General features: G+C 40.0%; 2 protein-coding genes and 1 long non-coding RNA gene across 3 annotated transcripts; all 3 read right to left on the reverse strand.

Annotated features, from left to right (window-relative positions):
- Positions 1 to 367: 367 nt before the first annotated feature.
- On the reverse strand, positions 368 to 13,701 carry anxa11b (annexin A11b). Its single transcript, XM_072456189.1, has 15 exons — positions 13,607 to 13,701; positions 11,760 to 12,146; positions 11,186 to 11,223; positions 10,944 to 11,078; positions 10,785 to 10,872; positions 9,074 to 9,168; positions 8,873 to 8,986; positions 7,959 to 8,049; positions 6,385 to 6,464; positions 5,085 to 5,141; positions 4,906 to 4,999; positions 4,054 to 4,149; positions 3,013 to 3,071; positions 2,303 to 2,425; positions 368 to 848 (listed from the first exon to the last, which is right to left on the reverse strand). Exons 2-15 carry the CDS (start codon positions 12,136 to 12,138, stop codon positions 789 to 791), a joined length of 1,509 nt encoding a protein of 502 aa, XP_072312290.1. The 5' UTR covers positions 12,139 to 12,146; positions 13,607 to 13,701; the 3' UTR covers positions 368 to 788.
- A 3,850-nt stretch (positions 13,702 to 17,551) lies between these two features.
- LOC140369068 (uncharacterized) lies at positions 17,552 to 19,496 on the reverse strand. The gene is made up of 3 exons (XR_011928217.1): positions 19,398 to 19,496; positions 18,169 to 18,309; positions 17,552 to 17,702 (listed from the first exon to the last, which is right to left on the reverse strand). It is a non-coding gene; the product is annotated as an uncharacterized lncRNA (long non-coding RNA).
- A 1,738-nt stretch (positions 19,497 to 21,234) lies between these two features.
- LOC140369272 (zinc finger CCHC domain-containing protein 24-like) lies at positions 21,235 to 22,704 on the reverse strand. The gene is made up of 3 exons (XM_072456557.1): positions 22,638 to 22,704; positions 21,573 to 21,713; positions 21,235 to 21,432 (listed from the first exon to the last, which is right to left on the reverse strand). The coding sequence occupies exons 1-3, from the start codon at positions 22,650 to 22,652 to the stop codon at positions 21,313 to 21,315; spliced, it is 276 nt and encodes a 91-aa protein (XP_072312658.1). The 5' UTR covers positions 22,653 to 22,704; the 3' UTR covers positions 21,235 to 21,312.
- Between the last annotated feature and the right edge of the window lie 604 nt (positions 22,705 to 23,308).

Consider the following 23,308-nt stretch of genomic DNA (forward strand, 5'->3'; position numbering starts at 1 on the left):
AAAACACGCGTCAAAGGCAAAAATATGTTACTTCATGTGTTGTAGATGTAAAACTGACACTTCATTAAACTAGGAATTGTGAAGAATGAATTGAATTGTTTAAAATAAATTGAAAATATGTAAAATAAATTGAAATGTGTAAAATGAATTAAAGTGTGTAAAATAAATTTAAATGTGTAAAATACATTTTAATTGTTTAGCATAAATTGGATTGTGTAGAATAAATTGTAAAAAGGTTCAGTGTATTCCATTAATAGAATACAACTATAATAAATTTACTTCTATGTATTTATGGTAATACAATAACAAAACTTATATATTTTTTTAATTCAAATCTTAAGTGCAGTGGTGGAAAGAGAACTGCACTTTTGTACTCAAGTAAAAGTAATTACATGGCAAGTAATCTATACTAATGAAAGACAAAAGTACACATGAAATATACTTCACAGAGTACTAGTTATTACAAGTTACTTTTCAACGCAAATCGAGGCCTGAAAAGTATCTACAGCTAATGAAGTAAAAGCAACAACTTTATTCCAATTTAAGTTTGGCGTTTTATGATATTTTTGAAACGAGCTCGGACCAAAACCAGATTCAACTTTGTTCCTCTTTCTGAACATTTAAATCATTTTAGACCCGTGTAAAAAGCCGTCAACTAAATCTAAACATAATAAAATATATTCACTGTTTGGCCTCCATCTATGTTTTGACACGATACAAAAAGAACTGCATGCATAAAGATACACTGTGTACTTTGAAATGGTCCTTTACTGCAGAACCTTTGGCCTCTAGTCGTTTCCACCGCAGAGTTTCAGCAGCAGCTTCTTGTAGTCACCGGACGTGTCGCCCTGAACCAGAAGAAGAGACGCTCCAGTTAAATACATGTATTCTGTGTATTCTGTGTACACAGAGTACTCACAGAGATGTGGGTGTACACAGAGTACTCACAGAGATGTGGGTGTACACAGAGTACTCACAGAGATGTGGGTGTACACACAGAGTACTCACAGAGATGTGGGTGTACACAGAGTACTCACAGAGATGTGGGTGTACACAGAGTACTCACAGAGATGTGGGTGTACACAGAGTACTCACAGAGATGTGGGTGTACACAGAGTACTCACAGAGATGTGGGTGTACACAGAGAGTACTCACAGAGATGTGGGTGTACACAGAGTACTCACAGAGATGTGGGTGTACACAGAGAGTACTCAGAGATGTGGGTGTACACAGAGTACTCACAGAGATGTGGGTGTACACAGAGTACTCACAGAGATGTGGGTGTACACAGAGAGTACTCACAGAGATGTGGGTGTACACAGAGTACTCACAGAGATGTGGGTGTACACAGAGAGTACTCAGAGATGTGGGTGTACACAGAGTACTCACAGAGATGTGGGTGTACACAGAAAGTACTCAGAGATGTGGGTGTACACAGAGTACTCACAGAGATGTGGGTGTACACAGAGTACTCACAGAGATGTGGGTGTACACAGAGTACTCACAGAGATGTGGGTGTACACAGAGTACTCACAGAGATGTGGGTGTACACAGAGAGTACTCACAGAGATGTGGGTGTACACAGAGTACTCACAGAGATGTGGGTGTACACAGAGAGTACTCAGAGATGTGGGTGTACACAGAGTACTCACAGAGATGTGGGTGTACACAGAGTACTCACAGAGATGTGGGTGTACACAGAGAGTACTCACAGAGATGTGGGTGTACACAGAGTACTCACAGAGATGTGGGTGTACACAGAGAGTACTCAGAGATGTGGGTGTACACAGAGTACTCACAGAGATGTGGGTGTACACAGAAAGTACTCAGAGATGTGGGTGTACACAGAGTACTCACAGAGATGTGGGTGTACACAGAAAGTACTCAGAGATGTGGGTGTACACAGAGTACTCACAGAGATGTGGGTGTACACAGAGAGTACACAGAGATGTGGGTGTACACAGAGAGTACTCACAGAGACGTGGGTGTACACAGAGTACTCACAGAGATGTGGGTGTACACAGAGTACTCACAGAGATGTGGGTGTACACAGAGTACTCACAGAGATGTGGGTGTACACAGAGAGTACTCACAGAGATGTGGGTGTACACAGAGAGTACTCACAGAGATGTGGGTGTACACAGAGAGTACTCACAGAGATGTGGGTGTACACAGAGTACTCACAGAGATGTGGGTGTACACAGAGTACTCACAGAGATGTGGGTGTACACAGAGTACTCACAGAGATGTGGGTGTACACAGAGAGTACTCACAGAGATGTGGGTGTACACAGAGTACTCACAGAGATGTGGGTGTACAGAGACTTCCCGTAGGCCTTCACATACTGCTGCCTGATGTCCAGCATGTCGATCTCGGAGCGGGACACCATGATGCGGATCAGGGTCCTGTCTTTAGTGCCGGCCCCCTGAGAACACACGGGACGTTTAGGGCCTTTGTGTTTAGGGCCTTTGAGCGACAGAGCGTTTAAGTCATGAGAATAGAACAACGTCTTATAGTTGTTTTGTGATTTAAAGTGATAAACTCTAGTCCTCATTCACTGTGATCAATGCGGTCGATTGTACTTGCATTTTTACACATATCGGTGTGTACTAAATAAAATAAAAATAAATAAAATAAATAAAATAAATAAAATAAATAAAATAAATAAAATAAATAAAATAAATAAAATAAATAAAATAAATAAATAAAATAAATACAAATGAATTTAATCAATAAATAAAAATGAATTTAAATAAAAATTAATTTAGATAAAAAATAATTTAAACAAAAAATGAATTTAAATAAAATAAATGGATTTAACTAAGCAAATACAGTTGCCGTGTGACCTTTTTATTCGGTGGTAACTTGCTCTGGTCAGTGCATCTATACAATTCGTGGCACTGACCAGGTTAAAAGTCTCCATTAACCTGAAAATTGTGACACAATCCTGGGCTACGATCTGTAATACAGTTTGACATCGATGACATAAACATAAATGACAGTTGTTCTTACCGACATGGCCTTGTACAGTCTCTCTGCGAAATAGCCCGCAGTGTTCTTGATACATTTGACTGGGAAAAACATAAAAAATACACATGTTAACCCAATGTAAACACTTTAACTGGTCGTGAAGCTACCTCGTACAGGCGTATGCAAATGAGCCGTCACGTACAGTAGTTTTAAAAAGATTCTTGGAAAGTCCTGGCCGTTAAACTAAACGTGATTCATAACTTGATTTACTCTGGAGTTATATTCACAACTGGTTTTGTCACAATGTTTGATGAGTGACTAGTGAGAGATTACAGAAGTGTGGCAATCATTGTATTGCACAACTTTTTTAAACTGGAAATATGTTCTTATTGTTCAGTGTTAGATAAAACTGTGGGGCCCAAAATAAATGTACTTTAAACAGTTGAAAATGTGATTACTTTAAAAAACAAAAACACACACATTCTATTAATTTTGTTTCTTTCTTTGCATAGGTCAGTTTTTTATAATGTATGTTTCTGATGTTTTACGTTCAAAAGAGAAATGTTTTTAATAACGTCTCAAAAAATGTAAATTCAAATGAATGAATTTTGTCTCAAAAACTTAAAATAAAAAGAACAACCGCTTTTTATAAAAAAAAAATTGATAAAAAAGGTATGTTTCTGTTGTTTTACGTTCAAAAAAAGAAATGGTTCAAAAATTATTAAAATAAGTAAAAAACGACCGCATTTTATCATTTCTCTTTCTTTCTGTCTTTGAATTGGTCAGTTTTTATGCATGTTTCTGTTGCTTTACGTTAAAAAAATAAATGGTTAAAAAATAAAAAGTCTCAGAAAAAAATTAACATTTTTGAAATCATTTTTAAAAAACGACCGCGATTTAAGAAGTCCAAAACACAAAGAATTACAAAGCAGACAAAAGCACAACATTTGAAATGTCTGCAAAAAAAATGAGACTCAGCAGGTTTTGTCATCGTCAACTAACACTTTATAGCGCTTGTCTCAGATCTATAACACATTTATCTTCTTTGTTCCCTCTACAAAGGAGTTCAGACTGGATACTGACCCACAGCCACCATCCCGTCCTCCACGTTCCCGGACATCTCGCGACAGATGCTCTTCTCGATTTCTCTCCCGCACATCTGCTGATACTCGTGAAACACTGGGGGAAACAAACGCACGCTTTAACCACGGAATAATCGGTCATTTCCAGTGGAACGAACGAGGCGAGATGTTAATGAGGTGACAATAAAAAAGGTTTAACACGCTTTATTTATCACGATATATGACACGAGTGACTGCCGTTTACTGCAAAATTTCATCAATCTAACAGAGATTTATTACAAAAAAATTGTCTGGATTCAAGATATTTCAATTAAATAAGGCTAAATAGGTAAGATTATTAAGCTTATTTCAAGTAAGTAAAATTTACACATAATTTCAAGGACATTTTTGTATTTTTCTAGTTTTAAAAAAGTGTAATTTTGTAGTGAAATCCCCTTTTTTCTGTATTAAATCATTAATTAAATCTGATTATATGGCATCAAAAGTCTTAAATATTATAATATAAATCCATAATTACAATTATTTATTTTTTATAACCTTTATAACGCCACAATTAGAAGTGGGCACTTATTGAATTATTAATCATAATTTTGTTGGACTAAAAAAGTACTATACTATAAAAAGCAGGTTAAAACCGTCAGAGAAACAACAGCGTTAATCGATATTTACGCACTTTGATCACATTTAACGATGAATGAAGTGAATTTCAGATGATTTACAAAAGATTATAGTTAACGAGGGAATCCCCAAAAAATGTCAATATTATTTTTTGTGAATATTGCCCAACGTTAACCAGGAAAGAACAAAAAAAATTAAATAAATATGCACAAATGAAGCGGTGAATGAGGCGTACCTGCTCGGAGGTGTGTTTTGCTGCGAGCGCACAGAATGGCGTTGAACTGGGATTCATCCGTGCCGACTTTGTTCTCTCCCGCCGCGTAAAGTTTCTGAGACAAAGTAAAGTAGAGTTAGAGGACATAAAGTCGTAAAAATGATATATAGAGATGGTTCATTGGGTTTTGTGGACGTTACCTGAGCGTCTTGTTTGGCCATGGCGACGTCAACAGTTTCCCTCTCGTCACGGTTTCCCTGCAAAGTTCATTAAAACATTTGATTTGTAATTAGAATGCGCTAAAATATAGTGATACTGTAATGATATGGTGGGTTAATTAGTATTTATCTGTATATTTATGACATGCATTGATATATTGATTGGTTTTGATGATTTTATATTTAAATTTGAAGGTTTTTCAAAGAAATACTGTCATTAAAATGAACTTAAATGGAGATGGGTCACAGAATATCAATATAACAATCATATTGTAACTGAGAAATGTTTTGTGTGTCGCGTGGACTCTTTTTTTTCTTATAATTTTTGTTGACTGTCCAAAAGTTGGTAGAGAAATCCTACATACACATGTGCCTGAAACGACTGATCGATGTTTAAACTACGGTCACTACGGTTCTTCACTGAAAAAAACTCACAAGACCATTTTGATTATGGTTTATGCGATAGAATTTTGCAGTGAATCCAATTTGAGATCGTCAGTGATCAGTTGAGGCTTTTTAACGGACGGGTTTTTGTCAGGAAAAAGAATGGTTTGGAGCAGACTTAAGGATTAAAGCAAAACCAAGTAACATTTCGACCTTATTGAACGTCTTTGTAAGTCCCTGTGATGATTAAATAGGTATTTTCAGGGCGTTTGAAGTGCCGTTGTCGCCCCCTGCTGTCTCGGGGCAGAAAACCAGCCTTGCAACATTTACTGACATCGACCTGAAGACAAACTCCTCTGAGAAACCCTGGCTCTTTTTTTCTTTTTTTCTTATTTGGCCACATGACATGATTTTGTATGTGATTAATTAAAAATGTGTGATAAAGTCATTTCATAAAGGGACCTGCAGGGGGAGCTCTATCACCAAAGTTACTAAGTTCTGCTTCAAGAAGGGAAAAGAAGATGATTTTGTGTGTCAAATTGCACAAATTGCATTAAAAGTGTGTATTTTATGTCCAAAAAATTCAAATTGAAAGTCATAATTATACAATTTAAGGGGCAAAACGCATCAATACAAGAGGTAAAAAACTCTACACACCCGTTAAGTCATAGTGACCTAAAATGCAGTGCATCTGGACGGTGTAAAAAGGATGTTGTACTGTGTTTTAATAAGGAAGTTACACTCAAACTCCAACCAACTCAAATGTCTAAACTTCAGCGTGATGTGTAGAAGATATTTCATAGATTATTTTAAGCGCCACTTCCTGTAACGTGCGGTGAGATGACGCGTGCGCCGAAATATCCAGAGACGGTGCGTGTCGTTTGAAACCCCGTCGTACCTGACACAGAGACACCAGGAGCCGGCGGAAGTGACCGGACGTGTCGCCCATGATCGCGTCCTCCAGAGACTTTCCATAGTCTGAAGGAGAGAAGGAGGGACGGGGAGAGAAGGAGGGACGGAGAGACGGGTTCAGGAAAAACACTGAACAATTTACATACGCGTCGACTCATATGCAAATATACGACACGTGACCGAAACCTCATCGGGCCACGGTTCAAAAGATCTGCAAGAATCAAGCCGCCATTTACTACGGACTTCTGATGCGGACAATACTGAGCACTTCTGGGGATAATTCTTACTCGACACTGGTCTAACCTTATTAGTGGAAGCTTTGATAAATATGTGAATAAAAAGTGTTTCAAACAGAAGACACTGGCACTCTGCTGTTTGACAAAAACCATGAAGAAATGGCCCCAGGACGTCTAAAATGTACGCCTCCTTATACGTTTATTAGCAACAATATTATAACTGTGTCGAGACCCACATTTGCACTGAGTCAGTGTTGATGTAGTGATGCTTCAATACCATAATGATTGAAACAACAACAACAATAAATATAATAAAATAGTAAAAAACCCTAAACAGTTAATAAATTATCTAAAACAATCGTGACTAAAAAACACCAATAGAATAAAAACTAAAAAAATATATAATTTAAAAAACCTAAAAAAAAAAAATGTAATAAAAAAACTGTACAAATAATAATAATAAAAACAATAACAATAAGAATAATGGGCCTCATGACGATATGGTCTAAATTGATGAGGAAGCAATGATATTGTGGTTAAAAATGTCGAACCTACGTTCACAAATATTCAGGTTATTCCATTGTTGAGCTCTAAAAATGTTTTATTCAGGAAAAACTCAGTGCTCAAATGTCCTTCACTTTGCAGCTTTAAAGGAGACATATTATGCCCTTTCCCCCTCAGGTTCTACTCATGATATAGTTCAATATTTTACATTTAGTTGATTGTAAACAGCAATAATTGATCTAAAAATGCTGTAATATGATAGAAACGGGTGCATTCAGTGATAAGCCCCGCCCCTTCACAGTGACAGTTCACCGTAACCACGCCAACAGATTGTCAATTAGAAGTTTTCACTGTTGAAAAGTGTTAAGTTAAAGTTAAAAAACTCTACAAGTGTCATTCTTTTTCAAATAGAATCACAACTAAGTACAGGGATTTGGCCGGGGATAGGGGATAGGTGAAAACAGGACTTTTCACGCATGAAATCAATCAAAGCACAACTATGAGGAGACAATAAATGATGAGGAAACAATTCTTGTTTTTAGCCTGATTATAACTCCTCTTTGTTCTCTGTGCTTGAGCCGCGGACACGTTTCAATACTAAAATCACGACGTTTAGTCACTATTTAAAGTTCTAAAACACGATTTACAAAGACCAAGATATCTGAAAGCAGTTTAAACGCCTGAATAAAGCAAGACAGAAGATATTACCACAATACATAAGAGACAACAGTGACGATAAGGAAAGTAACTGAACATAATTGACTTCTTCGTGTTATTTCGAGACATAAATGTAAAGTGCTGAAATGGAGACTTCACTCACCCTTTTTGTAGATCTGGTTGATTTCATGTATCTCGGCGTTGGTGCGAGAAGACAGGATTTCGATGAGACAAGCCTCGTCCGTCCCCGCCCCCTAAAAAACACAGCACGTTTACATTTTGCGCAGGCATCGGCTCGTTCGTGCGGCGCTGCGTTTGTGACGTCGATGTTTGTTTTCCTCTTGCTGCCGCCGCCATGAGTCAAACGGAGGATTAGACTCACCACAAACCTCGACCACAATTACTCCCAGGTGACGGTTTTCACTTTGTGTCTGAAGAACTGAAAATACAGCTAAAGGTTTAAGTGTTTTCTCTTTTCTTTACTAGTTCAAGTCAGGTTTATGGGCTTAAAACAGCACAGACTTTGGACCAAATGGGACTGTTATTTCTTACTTTACTGTATTTTCCGGACTATAAGTCGCACCTTTTTTCATACATTTTGACCGGGGTACGACTTATACTTATACTCCGGAGCGACTTATGTGATTTTTCTTCTCTATTATGCATTTTTTGGATGGTGCGACTTATACTCCGGAAAATGTGGTAATCAGAATGTGCCTCGATTTTTTGTATTTATGTATAGTTTAAGTCTATTTGTGTAATTATTGTGATTTATTGTATTGATTTTGTTGTGTTCTGTTCTGTGTTTATCCGTTTATAAAAATTTAAAGCAAAGAAACAGCAAAATAGCTCTCCTGATCTCTAAGAGTGTTTTGACGCTCGAAGGGGAAAACTTCCTAAGCAGATTCATGAAACTAAATGCTACTCCAGGTATAATTTGATTAAGAAACAATGTTATAACTTATTTAAAAGCTTAAAAAAGTACATTTTGCATAATATGTGGCCTTTAAATAAGCAGAAACGATGCATCTTTGTTATACAGTTATAATGTCCGTCTTTTGGCATCGTCGTACTGACCTTAATGGCTTCTCTGAGTTCAGCTGCAGCAAACTGAGCAGGAGTCATGAGCATGGACAACACCAGGTCTTCAAAGTTTCCTGTCAGTTCAGATTTCAAGTCACGAGTTAGATCCTAAAAAGAAACGAGAGAGAAACCATGAAAACGACAGATAGATCAACATTACAGAAGAGTTATACATTAGAGTGGAAACCCGAGTACCTTCCCGTAAGTGGTTTTGTAAGCTGCCACGAGAGGAACGCGCTGTTTGATGGTCCGGTTTCCAAGAAGCTCGATAATGGCGTTTTCATCAGTGCCTACGAGATACAGCGGGAAAATGATCAATACCATTTCATACTGGGTGGAGTACCGTACTTTTCAGACTTTAAGCTGCTACTTTTCTCACGCTTTGAACCCTGAGGCCAACACAACAATGCGTCTAATTTATAGATTTTTACTGGCTAACGGCCACCGGGGGGCACTCTAGCAGGAAGTGCCAGCGTTTGACACACTGTAGAAGAAGACGGCAGTGGACAGTGATCAATATCCAGGGAACAAGTCGTGTTTTCTGTATTTTAAGCTTCAAAACGCTCCGTTTTATTATAATCGGACTCATGTTCACGGAAAAATGTGTCTAATGAGGAAGTGAATCTAACATGTTACTTTTGTCCTGCCCAGCTCTGTTTTTGTAGTTATTATTCCTTTTTAAATGTAATTTTAAATGTAATGTTACGTTTATTATCTTTCATCTTTCTTTGCATTGGTCAGTTTGCTTTATGTACATTTTTGTTGTTTTACATTTAAAAAAATAAATAGTAAAAAAATGTAAAAGCTTTTCAAAAAATGACTGATTATGTTTTTTATTCAACATCGTGCAGCCCAATGCCAGAGTAAACCCCAATGGCCAAATGAACCACAACACCGCAGCAATAACACGAGCAATAACGCCACATTTTGCCTGTAATTGTAAAAGTAAGAGTCGTCAGCTTTAGCACATGCCTTCCACTGGAGCGTTCAGTGCTTCCATTGTCACGTCTGGTCAGTCATTACGTGCAGCGCTCTAATGATGGGGCCCAGTTTTACCCGGAGTCTTTATAAACCAGCCGGGATTCTGCTGTTAAAAACTGTCAGATCCAAGATACGCAGACTTTATTTATGGTTAATAACTCTGAGCCAATGCACATGAAACAGACAATGGGACAAAAACATCTTCTCGGTCAGTACAAATAAAGAAAAGTAAAATATGTTTTCTCTGCAGCTTTAGAAAGTAGTTATTAAAGTTTTAGACAATATAGTCGTCAGTTGAAAGATAAAATATATTCATCTGGACATGGTTTTTGAAAACGTTTTAAACCTTTTCTACCACAAACTGTTCCTGGATGAATAAGGGACGACACCCACTCAATCCAAACAAGTAATATTGATGAGTAGGACTGCAATGATTAGTCAACGTAGAAGGACAATAAAAACATATTTGTAGTTGTATTTTGATGATCCTATTAGAGGTGGACTATACGAAATGTATCTGTATTCACACACTTTGCGTATATGTTCTTTCTAGACGCCTTTGGTCACAATTTTTCAACCTTTATTTGGTCAATAATGTATTTTCAAAGTCTCAGTGTGTAGTAGAAATCACAGTTTCACGTAATTGCAGCCACAATGAAAAGATTCAGCATTTGAGGATATTGAGTTTATTTATTACCGTATTTTCTGGAATATAAGTGGAGTATGAAATGTGGGTGCAAGTGTGAAAATAAGTAATAATATCACATATAAGTCGCTCCAGAGTATAAATATAAGTATAAATATAAGTATAAGTCGCACCCTGGCCAAAACCATTTAAAAAAGGTGCGTATAATACGGTAGTATAAAAAAAAATCAATGAAACGCATACACAAAGAGCTATAATAATATAATAAACATGACGTACCGAAGCCCTTCATAGCTTTCCGAAGCACCTCCACGTCCCTCAGGGGATCGGCTCCGGGAAAGTCCTTGATGGAACCCCTGTATCCTTTCTGTGGACAATACACAGTTTAACCTTTGACATTCAGATAAATGAATATATTGTACGTGTAAATGGTCTCACAGAAACAGCGGGGGCTTGTGGGTGGGGCTGCCCTCCGCCGTAGCCCGGGTTAGAGGGCCCGGGCGCCGCCGGGTAATTCGGCATGGGCTGTCCGGGGGCGGGGCCGGCGGGGAAACCCTGCGGGGCTCCTCCCGGCTGTAACCATATCAACGTGAGTCAGCTGTGGGCTTGTGAATGACTTTACGACTAGAGCAAAGGCCACGGAGCAGATTTAGCTCCGAGCGCGATTAGACTGGACTCACCGCTCCGAATCCGCCCGGCGCTGACCCCCAGCCACCGCCTGGAAGCACAATATTTACACAAGACGCTTTGTTCAGATGGCAAACAGGTAAAGGCTCTATACGTTTAGTGAGCTGGTCAAACAACAGCCACAAGAGACGACAAGGGCCACTTTGTGAGGGAGTTATTGGGACCAATCCTTTTGTAAAGCAGATAAACAGCTCGCGTCGCAGCGGTGAATTCATAATGTTTATTATAGTTTTATATAACTCTCTTTCACGGTAGATTCTAGTTTCCTGTTATAAGAGTTACTGAATAAACTCTATGGGACACGTTACAGGTCCAGGTCAGGGCTGGACTCACATGAGGTCACATGAGGATGACTCAGTCTGGTTCATGTGTTTGCACTTTCCACATGTCTGCAGTGTTCAGTGTCACGTTTCCATGACAACTGCCCAAAGAGACAAACAGAGGGAATCCCATAGGCGAGATCATTTTAAACCAGTGAAGGAAACAAAACCAGAGGCATGTGCCATGTGTGAAGTTATGTTGGGAACGTTCAGGAACAAACGTATGAAACTGTTGAAGTGAACTGACCTGCAGGCGGCATGGCGGGGTAGCCCCCTGCTCCAGGCTGCGGGGGGAACCCTCCAGGCTGAGAAGGGTATCCTCCAGAGGGTGCAGGGTAGCCCCCGGCCTGTGGGGGGTATCCGCCTGGAGCTTGGGGGTATCCGCCTCCTGCTGGTGCGGGGTAACCTCCGGCCTGAGGGGGGTAAGCTCCAGGGGCCGGCGGGTAACCTCCTGCCTGAGGAGGGTAAGCTCCTCCTGGGTATCCACCGCCCTGAGGAGGGTATCCGCCACCTTGAGGGGGGTATCCGCCGCCTTGAGGGGGGTAGCCGCCGCCCTGAGGGGGGTAGCCGCCGCCCTGCTGAGGAGGGTATCCACCGCCCTGAGGAGGGTATCCTGGGTAACTCATCTCAAAACCTGTAGGAAGTAAGAGGGTTTTCTGTGAATTTCCCAATGTCAAAAGAAGAACATTTGCATAGTTCCTTGAGAACTAGTAAAGTTCCCCCCAAAGTTCACCCACGCAGGGACAAGAGGTCACTCTGAGCACAGTATCTCACAGAACCAGTCGGACGCTTGGAAGAAGAATCTTACTCCGTGTTGGCGTTTACACAACACGACTCGGCTCCTGAAGGTGAAACAGGTTCAATCGGAATGTAAAGTACAGACTCTGACGTCGCGATGAGCCGTGGAACATTTTCATAGACGACACAATAGATAAAAGTCCTCGAAACACTCTTGAGCAATACACCCCAGAGACACGCCCACAATAAACACACACACCCCAGAGACACGCCCACAATAAACACACACACCCCAGAGACACGCCCACTATAAACACACACACCCCAGACTACGAAACGTCTGAGGAATAAAGTCTGGCGGTAATGCAACAATTGGATGCCAACCGCCATAAAACAACAACAACAACAACAACAACAACACGCCCACAATAAACACACACACCCCAGAGACACGCCCACAATAAACACACTTTATTACGACACTGAGGATTCTGGGTGTCACTGGAAAATACGTGTCTCCAAAAGAGGTTCGAGTTCACTTTTTTGACCCGGGCTGCATCCGTTTGCACGTTGAGTCACTTATTAAAGCCTTTATTACCGCCTCATGACACGATAAGAGCCACATAAATAACACGTCGCCTGCACAGCCTCGCGGACGTGAAACAAGTCACTTCTCCTTGAAATTAGCCCAAATATCATCTTATTTCTGCACATTGTACCAGCCAAATAAAGCAACAGAGCGTGTTTCAAAGTGTAACGTTTGAATTTTAAGTTGTAAACATCGTGTCAAAGTTGGAAAGCTAAAGTTATAGGCTATAAGTTGACAGCTTTATGTTTGGCTAATTTACGCGCAGCATCACGGGCCTTTTGACTTCCCCGTACCTACCCGTAGCACCTTTTACGTTTATTTTTTTACACCTTTACATTCTCTTTTTGCTCAAACATATGCACAAAACCCTTAACAATGCCACTTTCGTCGTTTATTTTGCCGTTTTCTTGCGGGTTTTCCTCTCGCTGCGTAACCTGCGGTAGTAAAGCGGCGTAAACCGTTAAGCTAGCGACGCATCACCGCCAAGTCTCTCAAAACCCGCACTTTAACCGCGAATAAACCGTGACAAATCGCACTCTTTTATCTCAATCACGCGAAACGAACCCCGACGACGCCTTCGCCACGTGAATCTGCGTTTTTATTCGGTCAAAAAACAACAACAAGTCCGAGGTGTTCGGCTCGGTTAAGCTAGCGTCGTCCCGCTACGTAAACTGCGTACACCGGAAGAAACGCAAGGAGGAAACGCAGTGGGGGGAAAACGCCGCGTCGCATCGTGTGTAAAAGTGTAAAAAACGTATAAGACTTACTCGGTTTGGAAAAGGGCGTTCGGAGTCAGGAAGAGCCGAGCAGAGAGCGAAGCGGCGGCGGCGGCGGTAGAGGGAGGAACGGAGGGAGGAACAGCGGGCCGGGGGTTGTGCGTAATCTCGGCTCTGGTTCAGAATGGCCCGGAGAGAATGTGGGCGGGTCGCGGGGAGAATGTGGGCGGGTCGCGGGGAGAATGTGGGCGGGTCCCGGGGAGCGGCGGTGCTTCCGCTGTTCCCCCCCCCCCCCGGCGCGCGCGGCTGTTGCCTTTGGTCGGCCTGTGACGGGGCTCGGACAAGGGGCCTGCGGAGGAGTCTGGGGCCGCTAGGGGGAGTAAAGAGCGGGAAACACCAGCGGGGATGTCACGTGATCAAATGTCAGCGCAGTTAGTGAGTGATCACGTGATGTTTTAAGATGTTTGGATACTGGTTAGTCTAAAGAATGAAGTCTAAAGAATAAAGTCTGAAGAATGAAGTCTAAAGAGTTAAATGCGCAACGGACGATTAAAGGCGCGAACGGACGGGGGAGTGGCACTCCCCAGTGCGCGTGCCACTCGCCCGTGCGCGTGCCACTCCCCAGTGCGCGTGCCACTCGCCCGCGCACGTGCCACTCCCCCGTGCTCATGCCACTCCCCCGTGCACGTGCCACTCCCCCGTGCTCGTGCCACTCCCCCGTGCACGTGCCACTCCCCCGTGCTCGTGCCACTCCCCCGCGCACGTGCCACTCCCCCGCGCACGTGCCACTCCCCCGTGCCCGTGCCACTCCCCCGCGCACGTGCCACTCCCCCGTGCTCATGCCACTCCCCCGCGCACGTGCCACTCCCCCGTGAGGACTGATACAACACATACGTGCGTTTGTTTATTAGCGCGACGGATCGCATCGCATCTCTCGTCTCCCGTAGATTTTCGTCTTCTTCTGAGTCAGCTCGAACTGTCTTTCTCTGTTTTAATTTTGTCCCGTACACTGAGGGAACTATATTATGATAGATCAATGCGCTTAGACACGCGGAAACGTGCTGCTCTCGGGGGACGAGCCACACGAGGCTGCAGGTGAACGAGGCTCTGCAGGTGAACGAGGCTCTGCAGGTGAACGAGGCTCTGCAGGTGAACGAGGCTCTGCAGGTGAACGAGGCTCTGCAGGTGAACGAGGCTCTGCAGGTGAACCAGGCTCTGCAGGTGAACGAGGCTCTGCAGGTGAACGAGGCTCTGCAGGTGAACCAGGCTCTGCAGGTGAACGAGGCTCTGCAGGTGAACGAGGCTCTGCAGGTGAACCAGGCTCTGCAGGTGAACCAGGCTCTGCAGGTGAACGAGGCTCTGCAGGTGAACCAGGCTCTGCAGGTGAACGAGGCTCTGCAGGTGAACGAGGCTCTGCAGGTGAACCAGGCTCTGCAGGTGAACCAGGCTCTGCAGGTGAACGGTAGGTGCGTTTTATGATTGATACGTGGCAGGACTAATCCGCAGTCCACGCCACGAGGAAATAAGACTCAGATTTGGGTCAAAAAATCGGCCATTCAACCTTTAAGTCTAAAGAATAAAGTCTAAAGAGTGAAGTCTGAGATGCACACCTACAGTAGATGTACTGCTTGGATACAAACAAACAAATAAAAACACCAAAGAAGAAGAAGAAGAAGACGTTCCTCATGTTTGTGAGCGGTTTTACAAAATTTGTTGTCTTTCCAAAAGACAAAATAAAGTAAAATGTGACAAAAAAACAACCAGATAAAAACAGTTATTTACATTTAGGTCTATTTTTTGGGCTGAACAAAAAATAATTAATTTTGCTTCTGAAATTGTCACAATCATTATTATTTTCACCCATGTATTATACTTTTATTTGCTTTTTCTTCTTGTTTTTTTTACCACTTCCTACTTGCGATGAGATAAACCTGTTTCTAATATTAAGTCAGATTGGATAAATATTGTGTTTTACACTGAACAAAAATGTAAAATGGCGATGTACGGATGTTGTAGTTTAATAATAGAAAAAAGCACGATACGTTTCCTTTAACCTTTAATCAGCTTCTCTTTTATTGACTTTATTTTTCTATTTTTAATTTTAAAAAAAGAACCATAAAACAACAAAAACAAGCGAGATGAGAGCAGAGAGGAACAAATCAGGTACAATTTAAATGAAGAGTTTGGGAAGGTGGGTCATCCAGCGAAAAGGAACACGAAGTCCAAAATAACCGTCCCATTTAGTCCAATTTCTGTCCAATTTGATCCATTTTCAAGTTGAGTCCAAATGTGATTTATTGATTTTTGTTTTCCATTTTCCGTATGTTATAATTCCGGTTATAATATCGGTCCAGTCCGTAAACGTCAGTGCAGTTTGTGTCATCCAAAAATGTAAACGTGACAATTTAGTGCTGACCTCTAGTGTTGGCATCTAAAACATAAATGGAATGAAACGTGTTTGTTTTTATTCTGCTTTCACAAAATGTATATATAAATAACATATATAAGTCGCACTGGAGTATAAGTCGCACCAGCCAAAAAATGCACAACAGAGAAGAAAAAAACATATATAAGTTGCACTGGAGTATAAGTCGCACCAGCCAAAAAATGCACAACAGAGAAGAAAAAAACATATATAAGTCGCACTGGAGTATAAGTCGCACCAGCCAAAAAATGCATAATAGAGAAGAAAAAAACATATATAAGTCGCATTGGAGTATAAGTCGCACCAGCCAAAAAATGCATAATAGAGAAGAAAAAAACACAGAAGTTGTACTGGAGTATGAAATGCTGTTGCAAGTGTGAAAATAACAAATCAAATAAATTTATTTTTGTAAGGCCCAAATTCACAACAACGGTTGCCTCTGAGGGCCAAATAATATCACATATAAGTCGCTCCGGAGTATAAGTATATTAGTATAAATATAAGTATAAGTCGTGCCAAAACTATGACATTTTTTTAGTCTGGAAAATACGGTACCGCTTATTTTTTTTTAACTCACAAAACAACCCTATGAGAGTAAAAACTAACAAATAACTTCTGCGTCGGGCGCAAACTTGACGCCGCGGTGTGTACATAGCTTTATAGTCCGGACAATACGGTAGGCATACTTGAAATGTATAGTCTATGCATTTTTATTTGAATTGTCTTTGTCTTTGAGGATAATATTTTGAAATTATAACTGGAAGAAAAGCTATAGTTTGTCTGTGCAAAGTGAAATCAACAAAACAACAGATGATTATTGACGATTGGCTATTGATGACATAAAAGTAGCTCACGCGTTAAAGGTTTGTATGTATATGTCTGGATTTAAAATGACTTACCATTGTAAGACATTTTTACCATTGCCACAGCAATAAAATATTTAAATATGCATAAATTGTCAAAAGGTTAAAATGTCACAGGAAGCTGAAACCCACAGAACAAAAACAAAAAAAGATGAAACAAGCCAGAGTCTTGCACTACCTCAACAAACCACTAGAGAGAAGCACTGAATCACAACAAAGCCTAAATAATTTTTTTTCTCTCAGTGAATTTAAAATAATGCACATTTGTTAAGTATTTTTTGGGGAGTTTGTAAATTACAGGGCAATAAAAATACCCACTGAATTTTTCCACAATTTCCCCCCCATATATATATATATATATATATATATATATATATATATATATATATATATATATATTTATATATATATATATAATTTGACAGAATATTAAATTCAGTATATTTCTTACTTAATAAAGAACAACAGGAGAATGAGCTCTCTTTCTCTCTTTTTTTAATACAGTACAGCGTAAAACACATACTTTGAAGACTGTATGTCTTTTTCAACAACAACAGGAAAATGAAAAATATGCAATAAAAAAGATAAATAACTGCAAAATACACTTGAATCTAACCGTTTGACTAGACTATAACTTATAGCACTAAAAGAGAAGAATGACAAAGTGACAGTGCGTTTTCCCTCCACAGCAGAGACGGCGCTCGTTTGTTGTTGTTGTTGTTTGTTGTTGTCTGTTGTGATGTCATCGGTAAGTCCTCCTGCAGCAGCGGCCCATCCTCTTGCACTTCTCGCACAAGTGCTAAAGGTGGGCTTTGTCCGGGTCCGAGGCGTCGAGTCCGTCCGGCTTCTCCAGGGGGCGCTGTGGAGCAGAGGCTGTGTTCAAACGCACAACGACAGGGCTAAAGGCTAAAGCGATGCTAATGTAATAGGGAGATACTTCATTAATCCCACAAAAAGTGTAAATCCAGATCTAAACCAGGACTAAACCAGGACTAAACCAGGACTAAACCAGGATTGATCTATTCCTAAACCAGGACTAGGACTAAGGGTGCGTTCACACTTGGTCATCATTCTTTGGTCCTAAATGGAGCACATTTCAGCCCAAGACGTGGACTTGGTTTTGGCTCTTGTCCTTGGTTAGTCCAGGATCAGTTTTGGGCTTTGTTCTGTTTTAGTCCCAATTTTGAGTGTAAAACGCACCTTAAACTATAATATCCTGCGATAAAACTGTAAAATCATAAAACCAGTCGGAAAAACACATAAAATGACATCCAAGTGCCACCAGGACTGGGCCGGGACTAAACCAGGTCTAAACCAGGACTGACCTGCGTGTGGGGGTAGACGTTGATCTTACAGTTGGTGCACTCCTGTCCCATGTTGGCCCAGGAGTTGGCGCTCATCCACTTCCTGTCGCACTTGGAGAACTCGTACTCCCCGAAACACCTCCTGCTCCCCTGGTACGGCGTCTGAAACCCCCAAACAACGCAGACGTTTTTGTTTCGTTTACGACGCAAATGAGCCCGTGAAACCTGTTGAACCTGTAGATTATTAGATTAGACCTACACCAAAGTCACCCAGCCCTTGTGTGACATCACAGGGATTAAAGGAGACGTATAAAGCTTTATTTCAGGTGCGACTTATACTCCATTATTTGTTATTTTCACACTGGCAACCACAAGAGGACATTACCCAGCAAACACTGGGCAAATTTCTTAAAATAAATAAATAAAAATATATGAAAGCGAGCAAAAAAGTTGTTTAAATTCTGCATAAACTTTGACTGGAATGAGTGTTCCTGGTGTGATGTCACTTCCTGTCCCTGGTGTGATGTCACTTCCTGTCCCTGGTGTGATGTCACTTCCTGTCATTTTCTACAAATTTTTCAACATTTTCTCCACAAATACCTTCTCGATTGATGTAAAACTATAATTTATATTTACGACAGGTATAAATACACCAAATAAAGTCTAAATTAGAAAATCGCAAAAAACCTGTCATACGTCACTTTAAAGGCTCATTACAGTTGATTTTGTCTCCTTTAAGATTCATATTCCAAACTTTAAAGATAAAATCAAAACATCTGTGAATGTTTTGTTTGTTTATTTCTTTAAAAAACTGAACCGTCTGTAACGTTATATACTTTGGTTTCAGGTTCCGGTCGAGAAGAAACCAAACGAGGAAGTTTCTTTGACGATAAAGTGCAACATGAAACAACAATATAATAGCAAAATATATATATAAAAAGAAAGAAAATAATAATAATAGTATTAATAGTAATAATAATAATAATAATAATAATGATGATGATAATAATAAGGCATGAATTTTAAAAACATTTAACTAAATAAGATAAAAATAAACTTTAACTAAATATTTACACATAATTTACAGTTTAGTCAAATACAGCGCAAAAACTAGCAGTGCAAAATATAAATAAAGTCCAATTCAAGTGTTTTTGGTCATTTTTTAAATATCTGAATTCGATTATGCCGCAAACCCAGAGAGTTTGCACATTCTACACATCTTAATCCATCACAATTGATAAGTTTCTCACCTTCTTTTGGCTCATGTCGACCGCTCGCTGCCCGAAGTCCTTCCCCCAAAAGCAAAACAGCCGATCTGAAGTGCTCTGCCTGATGCTGCTTTATAAAGGCGCGGCCAAGAGACAAACAAATGTCACAGACTTAGTTTCACTTTAGCTTCCCAGGAATACGAAACCTAACTAGTGGCTGAAACATGCAACTACGCCCAACACAGCGCACGAACAAAACACCTGAAACCGCCTGTTATCGAGTCTTGTCTAAAACCTGTCAAACCTGTAGATTAGACCTGTGCAAACATGTTTTATTTCACACCAAAATCACGCAGCTCGTTTTGTTACCTCGAGGTGAAACGATTCCTATTGTGATTAAAGGAGACGCATAGAGCTTTATTTCAGGTATTTAGTATTGAACTGTAACGTGAGTGGATTGTCATTGTGCGTTTTGTTCAGTAATAGAAACGGACGCACCCACTTCCTGTTCAGAACTGCGGAATTGATAAGCCCCGCCTCTGAACAGCGATAAGGAACGAGGTACAGGCATGTGGGCGGGAATAGGGGCTAGCTAGCCTCAGTCGCGGGACAAAACAAGAATGAATTCCTTTTAAAAATATTTTCATTAAACTCAAACCACGCCATTGTCGTCAGTTAAAACTATTTGAAGGCACGAGATTAGTGCGACGTGGAGCCGAGGATCAAATACCGTATTTTCCGGACTATAAGTTAGTTTTGGCCAGAGTGCGACTTATATTCCAGAGCGACTTACATGTGATATTATTTGTTATTTTCACACAGGAAACCACACTTCACATGTTGATTATTTTCACACTGACAACCACAAGAGGGCGCTCTAGGCTCTAAGCGACGCAGAAGAAGAGTCTGCACTTCCTCTTCCTCTGGAGTTTGTGGAGTTGTTTAGAAGTGACACAGAGGAAGAAGAATTCAATGGATTTAGTGATTTGGGGTAAAACTGATGCTTTGCTAAACTTGTTAGCATGTTCTTTATGCTATAGTTATCTGAATAACTGTTCATATGTTACGCTAACATACCAGACACTTACCACAGTTCTGTCTGTGCCTCATGTAGCTGAAGGTGTTAGCGTTAGCATACGTCATGTAGCTGAAGGTGTTAGCGTTAGCATACGTCATGTAGCTGAAGGTGTTAGCGTTAGCATACGTCATGTAGCTGAAGGTGTTAGCGTTAGCAAACGTCATGTAGCTGAAGGTGTTAGCGTTAGCATACGTCATATAGCTGAAGGTGTTAGCGTTAGTATACGTCATGTAGCTGAAGGTGTTAGCGTTAGCATACGTCATGTAGCTGAAGGTGTTAGCGTTAGCATACGTCATGTAGCTGAAGGTGTTAGCGTTAGCATACGTCATGTAGCTGAAGGTGTTAGCGTTAGCATACGTCATGTAGCTGAAGGTGTTAGCGTTAGCATACGTCATGTAGCTGAAGGTGTTAGCGTTAGCATACGTCATGTAGCTGAAGGTGTTAGCGTTAGCATACGTCATGTAGCTGATGCGACTTATACTCCAGTGAGACTTATATATGTTTTTTTCTTCTCTATTATGCATTTTTTGTTGGTACAACTTATATTCCGGGTACTTAACAAGTGTCTTATTAATTGCTTTATTGGTATTGTCACAGGAAACACCGGGACAAGTATTGAGGCCATTATTGTGTTGTGACTTTCAAAATAAGAGCATTTCAGCGTTTCAAGCGACACAAAAACACAGGCTAGTTTCAGCAAAGTCGACTCATTTAATAACTTAAATTTGAGAAAGTGCAATTAAATAACAGCAGCAACGCTGTGCATACGAGATTAGAACTCGTTTAGCAGCTTATGAGCACAAAAAGTGAAGAAAAATAAAAAAGTACATTTTAGCAATGCGTTTCCCCGCCACAATAAGAGCGACTGTTGTGATGTCATCAGTAACCCCCCCCCCTGCAGCAGCGGCCCAGACTCTTGCACTTCTGACACAAGTGCTGAGGGTGGACTTTGCTTGGGTCCAGGTGCTCGTCCAGTCCATCCGGCTTCTCCAGGGGGCGCTGTGGAGCAGAGGCTGTGCTTATGTTTGTTTTCAGGACAAATACACAAAGCAGTCGAGTGGTGGTTAGGATATGGCTGGTCTAAACTTGGACTAAACTTGGACTATACCAGGACTAAACAGGACTAAACCAGGACTGACCTGCGTGTGGGGGAAGACGTTGACTTTGCACTTGGTGCACTCTTGTCCCATGTTGGCCCAGGAGCTGGCGCTCATCCACTTCCTGTTGCACATGTCACATTTATACTCTCCGAAGCACCTCCCCTCGCCCTGATACGGAGTCTGAAAACAAAACAAGAGACACATCAAGTTTGGCTCTCATCACGTCACAGAGACTTTTGGCTCTTCAAATGTCAGTGTTGACTTTCTGTCTGATAAGCAAAGCTTTAAAGTTGCACAATAACTTTTCTGCTTGTCGTCATGGAGATGTTATTTAGTCCAGGCAACTCATTTTTTAGCCAAAAATAGAACTAATTGTAAAAAAAAAATGTTTGCATAAATAATTTCTATGAGGTCCAGAACAACATAGTAAAAGTCCTAAGAAATCCTAGATGAGGAAATATGTTAAATTCTCATCAATCCCATATGTGCCAATAAGGCAACAATACACACCAATGGGGCTATTTTTTTCCTTTACTCCAATCAAAATGAAACTTTACACAATGAAAGTACCCATGAAAAGTACATTTTTTTGTATTACAAGTTTCTTTGAAAATACATTTTGGTATGCAAATGAGCTATATACAAGTCGAATATGCTCAAAATACACCCAAATAGGCCTATTTTTTACTTTACTCCTACCACAATAAAACTTTACACAATGAAAGTATACATGAAAAGTAAAACATTTTGTATTAGGACTTTTAGTATGTTGTTCTGGACCTCAAAGAAGTTATTTATGCAAAAAAAAAGTATTTTACAATTAGTCTGTCGTAAAAAGCTACTTTGCCTGGACTAATTGCTTTGCATGGAATGTTACACAATATAAAATTAAACATATCTTTCTCTTTGGAGACAAACAGGAACATGTTTTATGCAAAGCAGGGACAATAGTACTAAAAATATAAACTATAACAAGTTAAAATGATCAAGATCATTTTAACTAAAATTTTTATTGTGTCTTTTATTTTTAATTCAACCATACACCAGATTATTTAATACATTTATTAAATCAAACTTAAAAATATACACATAAAAATGTCTTACCTTCTGTTCACTCATATTGTCTCGCTCTGTTCCTGAAAAAGCAGCTCATGAGTTGTTTCCACGGAGACTCCTTTATAAAGGGCTGAACTGCTGAGTCATGTAAGTTTCACTTTCCACTGAAAACAAAACCTATCCCAGCATAAGGAAAGTAGATAATACTGCAATATTACTATAATACTGCTATATATTACTATAATACTGATATATTACTATAATACTGCTATATATTACTATAATACTGCTGTATTACTATAATACTGATATATTACTATAATACTGCTGTATTACTATAATACTGCTGTATACTGCTATATTACTATAATACTGCTGTATTACTATAATACTGCTGTATTACTATAATACTGCTGTATTACTATAATACTGATATATTACTATAATACTGCTGTATTACTATAATACTGCTGTATACTGCTATATTACTATAATACTGCTGTATTACTATATTACTGCTGTATTACTATAATACTGCTATATTACTATAATACTGCTGTATTACTATAATACTGCTATATTACTATAATACTGCTGTATACTGCTATATTACTATAATACTGCTGTATTACTATAATACTGCTGTATTACTGTAATACTGCTGTATTACTATAATACTGATATATTACTATAATACTGCTGTATTACTATAATACTGC

The sequence above is a fragment of the Eucyclogobius newberryi genome, unplaced genomic scaffold (assembly GCF_026437365.1).
Source record: "Eucyclogobius newberryi isolate DKJ021-1_F unplaced genomic scaffold, fEucNew1.0.hap1 SCAF_20, whole genome shotgun sequence".
NCBI classification, from domain to species: domain Eukaryota; kingdom Metazoa; phylum Chordata; class Actinopteri; order Gobiiformes; family Gobiidae; genus Eucyclogobius; species Eucyclogobius newberryi.

Bases quoted from the DNA above. Each gene is read 5' to 3' on its own strand.
- anxa11b (XM_072456189.1), bottom strand. From the start codon at position 12,138: ATGAGTTACCCAGGATACCCTCCTCAGGGCGGTGGATACCCTCCTCAG. The intron at 11,224-11,759 runs GTCAGTTCACTT...TTGTGCTTCCAG, and splicing joins CCCCGCCATGCCGCCTGCAG to GCGGTGGCTGGGGGTCAGCG. The intron at 8,987-9,073 runs GTACTCGGGTTT...GTTTCTTTTTAG, and splicing joins ACAAAACCACTTACGGGAAG to GATCTAACTCGTGACTTGAA.
- LOC140369272 (XM_072456557.1), bottom strand. The intron at 21,433-21,572 runs GTCAGTCCTGGT...TCTGCTCCACAG, and splicing joins ACGTCTTCCCCCACACGCAG to CGCCCCCTGGAGAAGCCGGA.